This window comes from Protomyctophum bolini, assembly GCF_963924005.1.
Source record: "Protomyctophum bolini genome assembly, chromosome: 16".
In the NCBI taxonomy this organism is placed as follows: domain Eukaryota; kingdom Metazoa; phylum Chordata; class Actinopteri; order Myctophiformes; family Myctophidae; genus Protomyctophum; species Protomyctophum bolini.
In genome coordinates, this window is record NC_137877.1 from 21,169,337 (window position 1) to 21,185,580 (window position 16,244).

The 16,244-nt window shown below is 40.3% G+C and overlaps 1 protein-coding gene across 1 annotated transcript; it reads left to right on the top strand.

Moving 5' to 3' along the window:
* The first annotated feature begins 2,142 nt into the window (after nucleotides 1-2,142).
* Nucleotides 2,143-15,686, top strand: pnkd (PNKD metallo-beta-lactamase domain containing). The gene is made up of 9 exons (XM_080786690.1): nucleotides 2,143-2,331; nucleotides 2,683-2,798; nucleotides 5,654-5,766; nucleotides 6,059-6,117; nucleotides 6,843-6,935; nucleotides 8,528-8,691; nucleotides 9,150-9,236; nucleotides 10,352-10,467; nucleotides 12,553-15,686. The coding sequence occupies exons 1-9, from the start codon at nucleotides 2,150-2,152 to the stop codon at nucleotides 12,733-12,735; spliced, it is 1,113 nt and encodes a 370-aa protein (XP_080642816.1). The 5' UTR covers nucleotides 2,143-2,149; the 3' UTR covers nucleotides 12,736-15,686.
* The last annotated feature ends 558 nt before the right edge of the window (nucleotides 15,687-16,244 follow it).

Genomic DNA, 16,244 nt, shown 5'->3' on the forward strand with positions numbered 1-16,244 from the left:
CATGGTCTCAAAAGTTCTAAACTCCTGGCTGTCAACTAGCGATATTGTTCCAATTCCACCCAGCAATAGCTTTAACCACATAGGCCTACTGTTGGTGCACAGACTCCACTCTATCCAAGCTAAGGTACTGTAAATAACAGTACCTGTATATCCAGTAGGTGAGTAGGATGTTTCTAGCTGTAAATAACAAGCATAATTTACGTTGGTGATTATATAAAAGGTATTGTTATATTAATTTATAACAGTTGTCACTCTGTATATCCATGGACATAATAGCCTACTAGCATGATGATGCAATTATATTACAAAACATGGGCTACATGGAAGAAATGTGTTTAATAAAACTAAGTGGATTGTTTACACAGCACTGAAAGAAAGCACTCACCTCTCTGTCTCATGTTATTCTTTCTTGCTCAGAGTAAGTACAGAGATCGACTAATATACAATCAAATAAATTTGTATAGCCTACATGATAATTTCAGATTTCAGCAGGGAGAGGGAGGGATAGATACTAAATTAACTGTTAACTAAATTAACACTTTTCGCGGGGAAGAGTTGGTAAAGGGGCGAGTTGTTTGGTATCCTTCTACAGTAGTCTACAGTCAGTAGGCTATATGGAAAGCCTGTTTTCAGTGCCATCCCTAGGTAACAATTAACCTCCCCTCACCAGGCTTTCCACCACCTCGGAGGAAAAGGTACAATAATGCATTCTAAAATATTAATGCTGAAGCCAAAGAAAACAGTGACACAAACAAATTAACCTAGTACAGTCAGTATATAGCCTATAGGCATATTTCCTGATAATGTAGCATACTTTAAAATAATAATAACAGGGGGGGAATGCTTACCTTGATGTTATAGAATTAGTAGAGATGAGATAATTGTGCCTTTGGTCCTGTCAGTGTGTGAGAGACCGCTAGTGTCCTTGGAGGTTTGCTGATGATCAGCCACCGCAAGAGGATGGCATGTTGGTAATGAGATATGCTCTGTGAAACTCACACTGCCAATGCGTCGCAGAAGAAGAAAGTTAGTTCATTAATTTGATCTTATGTATTTTGAGACGGCTTCTAATGTACACTATATTTAGAGTTTGAGTGCACATTTCTTTTTTGGTTTGTTTTGTTATTATTATTATCTTTATTATTTTTAAGAAAAATCAAAGTTTAGCCTGCCCTTAGCTTGTTTTTCCTTGCATCGTTCTTGTGTGTATGACAGGACGGTCGCAGTCGCACCATGTTGTGTTAAATCTGCATAAGTCTGAATAAAATAACGAATTTTGCACGAATACACCGTTTAAAGTTCTCTGTGGGCATGTAGGATGTGATACTACCACTTACTACCACTAGAGGTCACTGAATGATTAACTTACTCCAGTTCAGACTTCAAAGTCATTCACTTCACACATTACACATAAAACACAGCACACATGCCAGCAGCCAATATGAGGTAGAAATGTGGTGTCACTATAGTATAATATTACATTGATTGACGCTTGTGGTTTATGTACTGTAGACCAGTCTAATATGGTTGTTGTGGCTAAACAATGCCAGAGATAGATTACAGACAGTTAAGAAAGTAAGGATTTTAAGATACTGATGTGATTGTAATTTTCTGATTTGTGAGAACAAATAAAGTACGCTCATAATGATAATGATGATATAATAATAATAATAATAATAATATTATTATTATTATTATTATTATTATTATTATTATTATTATTATTATTATTAAATAATAATAATAATAATAATAATAATAATAATATTGAGGATATGTAACTTTTTTATGTGAATCATGGATACATTAATGGCTTTATTGATAGGTAGGCCTGGCCTAATGGCATGACCTGTGGATAGTCATTTTGCGCATACGAGTTAGTTGAAGAGTAATTTTAGATAACGTTCAACTTAAAATCATTATTTTTTTCAATAATTTGCAAATAGGCTACAGTGGTACGATGCTAAATGGATAACAACATGTGGACTGTGGTAGGTCTACTGTCCATTGAGGTGCACATTTGCACAATAACTGAAATACACCTGTGCTTTTGTTGCTTGCCCCCAAAAAAAGAAAGAACGCGTGCGTACACGTCGTCACTCTAAACCCGGCAGTGAACACACGTGACTGGGAGGCCGCCCACTCCACCATGGCGCTGAATGACTGGTCTCCAGTCAGTGTGCTGCTGGTGGTAGTCCTCTCATCCCTGGGCTGTGTGTGCTTCTTGTACCGCCGCTGCTGCTCCAGACGAGCTGCTGCCCGCTGGCTGTGGTGGAAGAACAACAGCAGCAGCACCATGGCGCGCACCGACTCACCGCTGTTCAGAATCGCGTGAGTTAGTAGAGTAGAGAATGTCTGTCGCACTGCAGGAATGTCTGTGTTGATGTTGTTGACATACCGGTATATGCATTAGCCTAGCATCACCCATACTGCAATGTACAGGCAATAACAATAACATACACAATGGATACATAGTACTACTACTAACCCAGTTAGTGTAGACTGTAGAGTCTTGCCACTGGTCCATTTGGTCAGAGCTGTAGAGTCCATTTCAAGTTATATTTACAATAATTTAGCTGGGGACCCCCTGGGTTCCACTCCACCTCAAGGATCCCTTGTGGCTGGGAAGGGGGCCGGGGGGGTCCACATTGATAAACACTACTGTTGTAATGTTCCCACTAGGTACATGCTGTACACGCGGACCAGACTGGGGTACATGTACTACAAGATGCAGATGAGGAAAGCCCGCGAGCAGTTTCCATCCGGACACTCCAGAACCCAGTGCACAGAGCTGAATGGTACTGTAGGCTATGCAAGTTGTCAAGTGTATAAACTGTATTAAAATCCTTTGAAAATAGCAGATGTAGGGCTTGTAGATCAGCTATTTTCAAATTGCCAAACCGTATATAACGGTCTGAAGTGGTTTTGTAATAATAATCAAAAATCTACAAAGTAAGTAGTCACTAAAGTTTTCAAATAGTTATAGTGGAGTAAATGTACAATATTTTCCTCTGAGAGGTAGTGGAAGTAAAAGTATGGAGAACTGGAATTACCGGTAGGTATGCCAGTAAAGTGAAAAATACCTCAAAATTGTAGTTAGGTACAACACTTGAGTAAATGTACTTGGGTACTTCCACCACTGGTATGGTATTGTATGGAACCACTGTACCATTGTGGTTCCACTATAACAATGTAACAATTGTTACATTGTATTAACATTTAGCACTGTGCAAGCACTGCTGTTTACAGAACATCAAATCAAAATCAAATGCATATATCTAGGGTTAGAGTTAAATTGTACCAAAGTGCTTTACAGGGGATAATCATCAAAACAGAACAATCAATAATAAAACAACATGCAGTCATAGTCAAACAGTAGAAAAACATTAAAAGCAGAAAAACAAGCTCTTCTTAACATAAACATAGTAGGATAGTGCAAATTCAGTCGTCAGGGGGATTCAAAGGCTTGTGAAGAGTTTTTAGCCTGGATTTAAAAGACTGAACAGAGGGGGCAGACCTAACAGCGTAAGAGAATGCTGTTCCATAGTTTAGGCCTGCGACAGCAAAGGCACGGTCACCCCTGACCCCCTGTCTCGTTATCGGGAGTCGGGACCTAGTGGTGTGGGGAGGATTAGAGGTCAGGATTAGAGGTCAATGGGCCCATTTAGATCTTCTCTGATTCTGATGAACCTACTGCATGGTAGCTAGTGGAGACTGGAGAGAGGCCAGGACAGGGGTGATATGGTCTCTATTCCTGGTACCGGTCACTGGCCGCCACATTTTGGACCAGTTGGAGACGGGACAGTGCCCAGGTATCCATGGTCAAGGTCAAGGATGGTTTTATTTAATACTGTATTTTTCTTTTTTTTTTTACATAATGTTTTATTGGGTTTTTTCCATTTTAAGACATACAAGGAACATAGTACACAAAAAACAACAAACATGACAAAACAAAACCAACATTAACACATACCCACCCACCCACCCACTAGCCCTGTGGGGAGAATAGAATATACATATACATAGAAAATAAATATACAATAATAAACAAGACTTACAAAAAATTATTAGGAAAGAAACTTGTAGGCAAAAAGTTACCATATAAAGGAAAAGAAAGAAGAGAGAAGGATTATTAATCAATTGCAGTTAAATAATTAATATATACTGTACAAGAAAAGGGTCCCAGGTTCTAGAGAAGTTATTCAATGAGCCTCTAGTTGAGAATTACATTTTTTCTAGGTGGATGATAGGTCTTTTAGCCAGGATGTCGTGGCAGGGGGGCTAAGTGAAGCAAAATGTGACGCCTCGCTATGAGGAAGGCGAAGGCAACTAAATCTGCCTGGCACCTACTGAATCATTCTGCACGCCACAGGAGACACACCGAAAATAGCAACTAGGGACACAGAGACACAGGAAAGCCAAAGACTGCGGAGAGAGTATCAAAAAAGTATTTTGGGCAGGAGTAAAAAGTGTGTGTATGGTCTGCAGGCAACACTCATCACCTAGCAAATACCATCCCTACGGTGAAGCATGGTGGTGGCAGCATCATTCTGTGGGGATGTTTTTCAATGGCAGGAACTGGGAGACTTGTCAGGATAGAGGGAAAGATGAATGGACCAGTGTACAGAAACATCCTGGATGAAAACCTGCTCCAGAGCGTTCAGGACCTCCAACAAAATATTTGAAAACTTTTTTCACTTCATCATTATGGGGTATTGTGTGTAGATTGATGAGGAAAAAAAACGAATTTAATCAATTTTGAGTGTGAATACTTCCCGGATGCACTGTATAAAAATACTGTATTTTTCAATATGTTTCCCAGTTTCCTCTGACATGTGGTCTGAAGGGAGACAAAGAGGTTGCATTAATATAATTATTTCTGGCTATACATAGCCACTAATAGTATGTCATAGCAGATTATGGCTAACGGGAGAGGACAGGACACAAATCTCTTTGCCACACTAATGCCACTTTTTTAAAAAGCTCTAATGCTATTAGAGGCCCCTCTGTTGTGTCTTGGTGGTTGAATCCACACTAATTTACTATGGCCACAGCCCACTATCTCAGTCAACAATAGCCAGCACTTCACAATCCCATCAGGTGCACAACCCAACCCCTTCTGGTCTCTCTGTTCAGTAGAATGCGTTGGTCTAGCCAGGGCAAGGGCCTATATATTCTATAAACAGTGGGTCATTCCTTGGAAAAGTTAAAAAGTTTAACACAAATAAATAATAAAAATGAAACAAAAAATTGTACATTTCTAACTAAAACTACTACTACTAAAACTAGACATAATTGACAACTTATAGTTTGTATACACTGCAAAATATATCGCAAGATACAACATGAACAGCAGCAGACTACTGTCACCTGACAGACTCTCTGTCAGGTGATGTGTCTACTCTAAAACTGTTACTTTTCAGGTTTTTGTGTGGTGCTGTAGTATAATCAAGTTAGGGCATTGTTATCTTTTAAGTGTAGCAACAGTGAAAACGAAAAGTATATATAAAAAAAAAAGTATTGCATGTTAATAACGCTCTTATTTTACATTTAGTCTTGGTGCTGACCAATTCAGTCTCGGTGGCGTGCATAAACTGAACTGGTCTGTTGGAATCCCATCGTAGCTTCTCTAATTAATTTTTTTATTCCGCAGGAATTAAAATAATTCCCATCCCAGTACTGTCTGATAACTACAGCTATCTTGTGATTGACATGGCCTCTAGCGTGGCAGTGGTGGTAGATCCTGCAGATCCTCAAAGAGTACAGGTGACTATCTTTTTATATTGTTAAAATAAAAATACCTTCTCTATTCTATTCTAGAAAAGTGTAATCTTTTAATGTTTGTTAGTGTAAAGTGAAGGGGAGCCAGTTCACATTAAAAAAAGTGTATACTGTAAATGAGATGTTTCACTTCATTTTTTTCTCTTCTCCATTACTGCATACATGAATCAACCGTTGACGCTCAAAGCTGTTGATTTTAATAAGCTTCTGATCACAGGAGGCCACAGTGTTACTGCTGTAGATGCCAAGGATTAAACAAACCTCTGTAACCCTGCAGGCAGTCCTCGAGGAAGAGGGGGTGGCGTTAGAAGCAATCCTCTGTACACACAAACACTGGTGAGTGAATCTATCTACATCTTCTAGTATGATACTGTGCAGTCTGCACGCTGTACCCACTTACTGCGATATGATTTAGTATAAATTATTATGTTGTGTATAGGCCAAGACTCTGCGAAATTTCGCCTGAATGACATGACTAAAACAGGGATGCCAGGGTTAATGTAAAGAACGTTCAGGGCTATTAGCAAATTCCACGGTGAACACGCAAGCGATAAGGGTGGGTGGGTGGGTAATAGGAGGGCCTGGAGGAGGGGGGACTCGAGGGCAATTATGTGAAATATGACAGAAATGTGGCAATGTGCACGCATTGGCATGCATGCATTAGTAGATGGATGCATGTACTGTATAAAGATGAAAGCAGATCTATCGGGTCATCTGGGAAAGGTCTGCAGCAGCTTTAGTTTTTTATGCACCACATATCTGGCACAAACTTCCAGAAAACTACAGATCTGCTGCCACTCTTACTTATTTTAAAATTAAAGGCCTTTCTGTTTTCCGCCTTTGATTGAGTTATTTATTTACATTTTCTTTCTCTTCTGCACTGTAATCTTTTATAAATTGTATACATTTTTCTGCTTAATGTTTTGTGTAAAGCACATTGAATTTACTTGTTATTGGAATGTGTTATACAAATAAAACTGCCTTGCCTTGCCTTGCCTTTCACACACAACTGATAATGGCTCATATTTTGTGTCATGGTAAAATTTTCCATATTCTCTTAGGGACCACAGTGGGGGAAACAAAGGGCTGAAAAAGCTCCATAGTTCATGCCCGGTTTATGGAAATGCAACTGATAACATCCCTGGCCTTACACAGTAAGTCCCAGGCTGCCGTGCACACTATGAAATACGTACTATATCGTCTCTGTCATCTATCCAAAACAGTTACTTTTCAGCAAACGGTTACTTTTCACAAGTTTAAATAGCAGATCCACAAGCTCAAAACGCGGTGCTTTGAGCTTGTGGATCTGCTACGTTTGATACTTTTGCGTGACGAAGTAGGGCATTCATTTACGAAAAAACACAGAACGTTAGAATATCGGTCTAAGAGGTTTCAGCCCTACAGCAAAGATATATCAGTAGGGGTGCAACAGTTAATCGGTTAATCTACATGGATTTCATCATTGTTATCCGAGTGCTTCTTAATTATTTTTGTATTAATCGAAAAAGTATTCCATAGATTAACAGTCACTGACACTCTTCTCTGATACTGTTTCTCACTGGGGAAAAAGGCTATTCATGGATAACATCACGGCTAGTGTAGCGTTGTGATCAGCTCTGTCATGGTATATCGATGCTGTTGGGCAGAAACAGCTTATCTCCATATTCTAACGTTTTGGATCTACTAACTTGAAGAAAAGTTGCAGATCCACAAGCTCAAAAGATGGCACAAAGTGGTGCGGTCCAAGCTTATAGATGTGATACTTTTGCTGCTTTTGAATTTGAATGCTGAAAAGTAACAGTTTTGGACATATGAGGTTTACAATTCCACCCAACAGAGGCGATAATATATGCTCAGTTCATTTTTCCACAGTCACATGTCTTAACTATGAACAAACCCCAGGGTGTTGTGCTGATAGGCCTGATCCAAACCACATGAAGTATAAAAGCCCTGCTAGCTGCTACACCCAACCACACTATGAACCCATGACCACACTGAGTGGGGTCAAAAACAACAACATTGGATAAACATATTTTAATTTCAAGGATCTGTACAAAATGTCAACAACACCACAGTGAAATTAAATAAAGTACCATTATGAAAATTAAACATAATAATCGGAACAGCCAGGAAGAGTGTGGCTTCAATGTCATGTGGTTTCAGCCTGATCCAAACCCCGTAGACATGCATCATTATGCAAATAAATAATATTTTTGTGGGGGTACTAAGATAGCCCTACTGCAGTGTGTGCACAATAAATGTGACAATGGTCCAGCAGTTAGCAAGATAGCAATCATATCATTCTGCGTGAATGCGCTCAGCAAGTTTCATATTCATTGGCAGTCTTCCCAGTAGATATTGAGATATTTTTGTGCATGTACAGTAGTGGAAATTCTGACTTAATGGTGGTGCTAGTCTAGAATACATGGGGCCAACTGGGCCATCCATACATGTTTGGGACAACAGCGCTGTGAGCTTGTAGATTAGCTATAGCATTTGATAACTTTAATAAACTTTAATAACTGAAAATAGCTAAGCACATCTACAAGTTCACATTGTGTTGCATCGTGACACGTGATCTTACAATGTGACACGTGAGCTTGTAGATCTGCTATTTCATGTTTGGAAATGCATGAACATTTTTCCAACATGGAAACGATTGTGATGATTATGATTATCTCAAATAATTAGGCGATTATGTAGTAATTGTGACAGGGCTAACTGAACCCCCCCTCCTGTCACCCAGTCCCCTCTCACACAAGGACACGGTCACTGTTGGCCACATGCACTTCAAGGCTCTGTTCACTCCTGGACATACGGTGGGCCACATGATCTACCTCCTGGACGGACGGGCCCTCGGAGGGCCCTGCAGCCTGTTCTCTGGAGACATGGTGTTCCTGTCGGGATGCGGTGAGCAGGGCTGCCTGGGGGGCAATTTACCCAAATGATATCCAAAACCATATTTAGGACCAATAACCAAATAATCAGGTTTTGTGTCACAAAAATATTTCACAATATATTTTTATTTATTATAATCAACTAAATGTATTAGTCTGAGTAACCACTTTGTTGCACAATGGCACAATGGTGGTGTACAAAAATTGTGAAAACGATTCAACTCATTTTGGTTTAATACTGTCGTGTTAAACATTGGGATATCGAGATCGAGCTTAGTAGAACACACACACCGTTGTGTGACAAAGTATAAACTAGGACTAAAGTGGATAATCCATTCCTTGCTTCTCAATTATTCAATGAATCGGAAAAGTCATAGTTAGAATAATCCCTGACCCTAAGAAAATAATGGATAGTTGCAGCCCTAGCTTGTGTGTTGTTGTGACTTTCCCATCAAGCTCTTGTGTTTCCAGGCAGGATGTTTGAGGGTTCTTCCCCAACGATGCTGTCATCTCTAGACAGCGTTGGAGCGTTGAGTGATGACACACTACTGTGGCCGGGTAGGGGTGTCTTCCTAAGTTTTGTGTGTGTTAGAGATTGGACGTGGTGAGTGATGTGTGTATTTGTGTGGCGGGGGTGTAACTCACTTCCTGCACACATCACAGAGTGCACATCCTATCGACTGTTGCAAAAATAAAAACACTTTCACTAGACACTACTCACCAATACAAAGACGGTTTCGTGGAGTTGAAAGCCTACTTTCCCTAGTGAGCCCCCGACCACACGTATAAAATGCACTCTTTGGCCAAAATGTAAAACACTTATTTCCTCATCTTTTTAACACCTAGAGCACATTTAGCGACGCACAAGGCGCTATCCCGGATGTAGCTGAAGTAGCTTGATGTAGCCAAACGGGAGGTATGATTAATTCTAACGCGACTAGCGACGGGACCGCGATGGGCCGTCTAAAACATAATCTTTGCTCAGAATTGGACGGAATGATTTAGATCAAGAGTTATTCACATTTTAAGATTTTCGATCTGATCGGCTAAAATGGGGGGAGACATTTTCGATGACGTCCCAACCGGAAATAACATTGAATGTTGCGTAACAGACACTCCCAGCCTGTGGAGCGATGCGATCGGTTTTGACATCAATAAATCCCTGTCCTTTTATTAATCTCCGTCCTGAGCGCTGGGCGTTACTATTTTATAGGACGGAGAACTCTGTTTATGCCGCTCGGGGTGTTAATCTTCGCCATCACAGTGCCAACTCACTACTGCTCCACAGGCCTGAGGACAACATCATACATTGAGTTACCGGTAAACTGCACGCTATTCGTCTCTGCAACGTGGAAGGCGCTGTTCCGTAAAAACATCGCTCAACCAGTGTCTCCGCCCGGTGGATTATTACAACATTGGAACATAAATGGTTAATTAATTAATTCATTGGTGTGTGTGTGTGTGTGTGTGTGTGTGTGTGTGTGTGTGTGTGTGTGTGTGTGTGTGTGTGTGTGTGTGTGTGTGTGTGTGTGTGTGTGTGTGTGTGTGTGTGTGTGTGTGTGTGTGTGTGTGTGTGTGTGTGTGTGTGTGTGTGTGTGTGTGTGTGTGTGTGTGTGTGTGTGTGTGTGTGTGTGTGCGCGCGCATATCTGGAACTCCCCAACACTGTCCACAGGCCACGAGTATGCTGAGGATAATCTGCTGTTTGCTGGCGAGGTGGAGCCACGTAACGCTGCCAGGGAGAACAAATACCAGTGGGTCACGCAGCAGCGGGGCCAGAAGCTGTGCACGGTACTGAGAAGAATCTTCTGTCCTTGTTAGCAACAACTTGTTGTCCCAAAAGGCTTTTCACATTGGCTAACAACACCTGGTGAAGAAACGGCTTATCACAGGTCCACAGTGTGTCTGCACTGTAGTCAGAATGAATCCCTCAGTGCTGCTGTCTGTGAATCACCACAGCCTTAGTCGGTATTGATATTCAGCACAGATACCTAGTCTCACATTTGGACGATCGGAGGAGATTTCTGCCTGCAGAAATGTTCAAAGAATATCTCTAGGGCAGGCCTAAATATTGGGACGGTATCAGGATTGTTTTTGAAGCCCCAAGGCGGAGGCTTGTTTAGTGCTGCTTCTCTCTGTTGTTGTAGCCCCTGCATTGAATTTATAGTTCCGATTTCCAGGTGTAATCAGTTAGATGAAGAATCTCTGATCTTTCTGACTACACATGACTACAGAATATCTGGTAATGTGAAGGATTAACTTTATTTTATGATTCAGGCAATATCCCATGACTCATGAGGAAATAAAAATCCAGAGGATAGCACATAGAAGTATTACTTAACCTATTAAAACCGGGGAAGCATCTGTGTCATTTTAGATTTGCTATATAGAGCAGTGGTTCCCAAACTTTTTCATGTCAAGGACGCCCAAATTGACACATATTAGCCCGCGGACCCCCATTTGAAAGGATATGCCAGGGACCCCCATAAGAGAAGATTCTTTTCTAGCAGTGATTCTCAACCCGTTAAATTAAAATAAAAGACCACCAGTTTGACAAGCATTAGGCTACGGACCCCCATTTAATGGCATTTCTATCTCTGGGACCCCCAATTTATATCGTAAAATCAAGGTTAATTTAACCCTGAGAGTGTAGAAATGTACATTTGGTTCCACTCTCAGAGTTACAGACCCATAAGGGTCCATTTGGTTCCAAACTATCACTTAGCTGGGGACCCCCTGAACAATGGTTTAGAACAGAGTTTCTCAAAAATAGCAGATTTGCAAGCTCACAGCACGTCACTTTAAAAATTTTGAAAATATTTAGAATCATTGATTGAATCACCCTTGATTGGCTTTGTTTGGTGCTTAGGGGTTAGTTGTTACATATTAAAATCCCTTCCATTTTAAACCCCCTGAACTGCTCACAGACTCATGTCTGCCCAGATAATTTCAGAGACCGAAGAGACAACACCCTGTAATGTTACCATGAATGTAAGAACTCCAGCACATGAGACGAGAGTGTTCCAGTTCTTTAGGGGCCAAGCCCGAAGGGCCTATTTTGTAAACACACAATACCGTTTCAGATAGTTACAGTATGGTTTTGTAAAGCCTTATGTTTTTGTTTTGATCTTATTTCCAATTCTAGTTTCCATTAGTTTTAGTTAACTATAACTTGTAGATCGGGTAAAAAAGAAGGGGAACAAGTAATTTATTATGGACCCTTGGGCGACACCAGGACCAACTGAAGTGCAGAGATTTTAAGTGGTTCAAATATGGGTGGTGTAGAGATAAAACAAGAACTCACTGGGTCAAATTCCTGTCGGTGGAGTAGTGGGAGGCCGGCCGGCAGCAGTGGTAAACCTCTGCATGCCTTTCATTCTCCCGGGGGAAACTCCTCACTGTCGGCAGCGACTGGTGACTCCACGTGTACTGGATGAGGCATATGGTTGTCTAACAAACACTCCCCGCGGCCTAACTGTGGATGTTGGCAGTAACACACAGATGTGTGCAGCGAGGGAATGGAGAGAATAAAGCTGTGTGTTTCATTTGCCAGGAGTCCACGACCCTGTTGTTTGCTACAAATACTGACTGTACAGTACACCCTGTAAACAAGTGAATCGACCAATTGCTTATTTGTTCAATCTTATATTTTGTATATCAACAAATGGATGTGAAAACATTTGAATAGGTTATCTGCTACGTTTGATGCTTTTGTGTGACACTGTAGTATGATCAAGTAGGGCGTTAATTTACAAAAGAAACACAGTTAAATTATGGCTATGAGTTTTCTGCCCAAACAACGACATGTGTATGTATATATATTTTAAAATAATCAATTAAATCCATTTGTTCGTTTCACCCCTACTTTTTTAATAGAGTCCGTCCACCATTGGGGAGGAGAAGAAGTACAACCCCTTCCTGCGGAGTGACTCTCCGGAGCTCCACGTGGCCCTGGGCCTCCAGCAGTACCAGGACGAGGACTGGACACAGTTCAGGGCCCGGGTTCTGGAGGAGCTGAGCCAGCGCAAGGTCCTCTACAACAGCAGGAGATCCAGATAAACCAATAAAGGGAGGTTCCACCGCGGCCTCGAGCCTACTAAATCAGGCTGGTCCGGTGTATCTCAGGGGCAGACACATACAGTATAGCTCAGTGGTTTTCTATCAGTGGTCCGGGCCCGGGGACCACCAGCTAAAGGATGTTGGTAACCAAATGGACCCTTATAGATCTTTAACTCTGGAGAGCGTAAAATGAAACCAAATGTACCCTTACAGATCCATTTTTTTTTTTCATTTTATGCTCTCAAGAGTTAAATTATTGTTAAACATCTGTATCACTTAATTTACAAGAAGTCTAAACAGTTAGAGAATGTAAAATAATTTGTTATTTTGATCAAAGTTTGCCTGTTATCTCTCCTATGGTACCAACATCAACGACAGACAAAATCTTATCTGACAGCAAAATATTCTAAGTTTTGGGTCTGAGAGGCTAAATCTCATCAAATGGTGGTCCGTGGCTCAAATGCCAAATAAATAATGGGCTGAAAAACCACTGGTAGCTGAATGAAGAAGTCACTGGTGCAGCAATACGGATGACCTGATGAAGATGTAATCATCGAAACATCCTTTTTGCCTTGAACCCTGTTCCGTATTAAGACCTGAGGCCTAACCTTTTTGTGCCAAGGAGTAAGGAGGACCCCCAAAATTATATATCGCCGCAGAAGAGGGGGAGAAAAAAGTAAATTATTCAACGTTTTCTCAAACATGTTCCAAGATTTGTTAAAAATGTTCAAAGATAGCAGATGTACAAGCTCGCAGCGTGCCACGAAGTGACGCCCTGCGAGCTTGCATGGTATTAAACCAAACCACAGATTTAACTGGAAAACGTATGTTGCTATATTAGCTAAAATCAAAACGGACAGATGCATTCCAGGTTTTAATGGGTTAAAGAAAAAAGCTCCAATCATCCGATTGCTCCAGTGTCTTCTTTATTAAAAAGACACGATGGGCTCACCCTAAACGGAAGGAAACTTGCATGTGTTGTGTAGCATTCCCTGATTTTGGCTTCTGAATAATCAGCGCGATAATGAATGTGTCGCAAAGTAATAACCACATGGGTTAATTCAGGGTTTAAAGGTACTTGAGGTTGGTACTACTTAACTGCACTGTAAGGCTTTATGAGGGCATTTAAAAGATACATTTTCTGATTCTTTGACGGTGCTGTGAAACATTTATTACACCAGTTTTGTTATGAATGATTTTGCTCCCTTGATTAACAAATAAGAATGGTAAAAAGAAAAAGAAAATAATTTGTTAGCTTCAGCTTCAGTAGCTATTTTCTTTTCCTGACACAGACTGGGTGGCAGTCAACATTTGAAGTATGACTAATAATGTTTTTAATTAGCTTTACTAACTGCTAATGCTTCATTCTGGACAGTGGTTCAAATGAATCTTATCGAGTCTGTCATGGAGTTTGGCTATATAGGCCAGGGCATAGCAGAGGTGGCCATTTAAAATTATACAGTATATGTTATGGCCTAGATAGAATCATGTCATCCAGCGTCCTGGTGAATTATGACCATAAAAGCATTGATTCTATGAAGAAGAAGAAAAGAAAACCACTAAACTAATGTTAATTTAGTATTTTTTAAATATATAGCACAGAATCAAATGCTTTATGGCCATGCATGGCTTGATTCAAAGCCTAAAATAAATTTTGGTAATCTTTATGTGAAAAATTAAAACCCCTTTTTTTTTTAGTGGAACCACAAATGATTGCCACTGCTATGCCTGGCCTATAATATGTAGGTTTTACATCCGTTGTCGCCCTCTGCTGACGTAGAATGGTAATAATGATGTCTGAGAGTTGCAGTAAAGATAATGGCACATCATGTGCACATCAATATCGTCATTTGCTTCAAATAACATTGTCAACCAGTAAAATCTCACTGGAAGAGTAGGGAGACCCACCTCCAACTACTGCACATATTGCCAAATATATTGCATTGATACAGTTGATACAATTGTTAAAATTATGTTTTATTCATTAGACAGGACTGTACAGTAGCTTTAGTTATCTCTGCCATTGCGCTGTTAATCTTTTCTTGTTATATTACACTACCTTTCATCATGGTACTGTGCGTGCAGAGCATGAAATGACTCATGAAGGGATTTCACTGAGCCTCTGCAAATGTTATTTATTTTCAAATCTGGCAGTGCAGCTAGCGTGGTTGTGATTGGATTTCACTGCCCTCAAAGTTGCGGGGCACTAATCAGGACCCAGTATGCAAATATGGGGGTGGGGTTATCACCAGAGGCATTTTCTTTTATCCCAGACTAATATATAGTGATATTAATCTGGCCATGCCAGGCTATAGGTCTGTAGGCCTTATGGTGACATTGGCAGGGTCACTGCACCCAGATATTCACTAAACTACATGAATTTCAAAAATAGTTGAAATCGTGACTACTTGTGAGCTTGTAGATTTGTCTATTTTTTGCTATTTGGCATATGATAGTGTATTGGGCGTAAGTGGTTAATTATGGTAACAGACCAGTATTTGTAGATGTATTCAATGTTCACACATTTGTAAGATTTTTTTTGGCTTTTGCCTTATTGATTAATAGTTTACAGTAGACTTGACAGGAAATGGGGCTAGAGAGAAGGTGAGTGCAACGCAGCATATATAGGTCGTAGGGATTGGGAGTCGCAACTGCTAGGTGCCCAGATCACTACCCTAGCTGTCCGGGCTGTAGATGCAATTAAGATGTTTAATTTCTTTCATTTTGTAAAATCGCCTAACATGAAGCTAGTGTTTTCTTTTTTTTCTTCTTTTCTTTTCATTTAAAACCTTTTTTTATATAGCTCATTGGTTAAAAACCTTCTGAAACCAAAATTGTGAATATTACTGTATATAATAACATGCTGAATGATTTATAAAAACTGTGACGATACATTATATTTTTTTGAGTACATAGTGAAGACAATAAATGTGGTTTCTTTGCAATATGAATTTGAATGGTTTCCTATTTTTATTTTTTGTCAATTTAAATGCAGTTTGTCACTTTTCTGTAATGTCACAGTGGCACAGGGATAAACATTTCTTATTTTTGAGGACACAAGTCAGTTCTAGCTCCTAGTTCTCCAGGTGACTCCTAGCTGAAGAGGTTATTGCTGTCGGGGGGGGGGGGGGGGGGGGAACCTTATCTCCATATTTAAACTTTTTGTGTTATAGTAAATGAACGCCCTACTTGATCACACAACAGCGTCACAAAACCAACACAATATCAGATCCACAACTCAAAGTGTGGTGCACCCGACAGAGACGATATTCTGCAGGGTTGATGCAGACTCGTGCTATTTGCATAACCGTTGCTGTCGGGTAGAAACCTATATTTTAACTTAATATATACACGTCGCATTGTGACGCGCTATGAGCTTGTATGTGTGCTATTTTGGCTCTTTTTTATTTAGACATACCGGTATGAGGTTTCCACCCGACAGTGACGATGAGTTATAAATGCTGCCATGGGAGAGCCATTTTACTTCAGGTTACATTTTAATGAACATC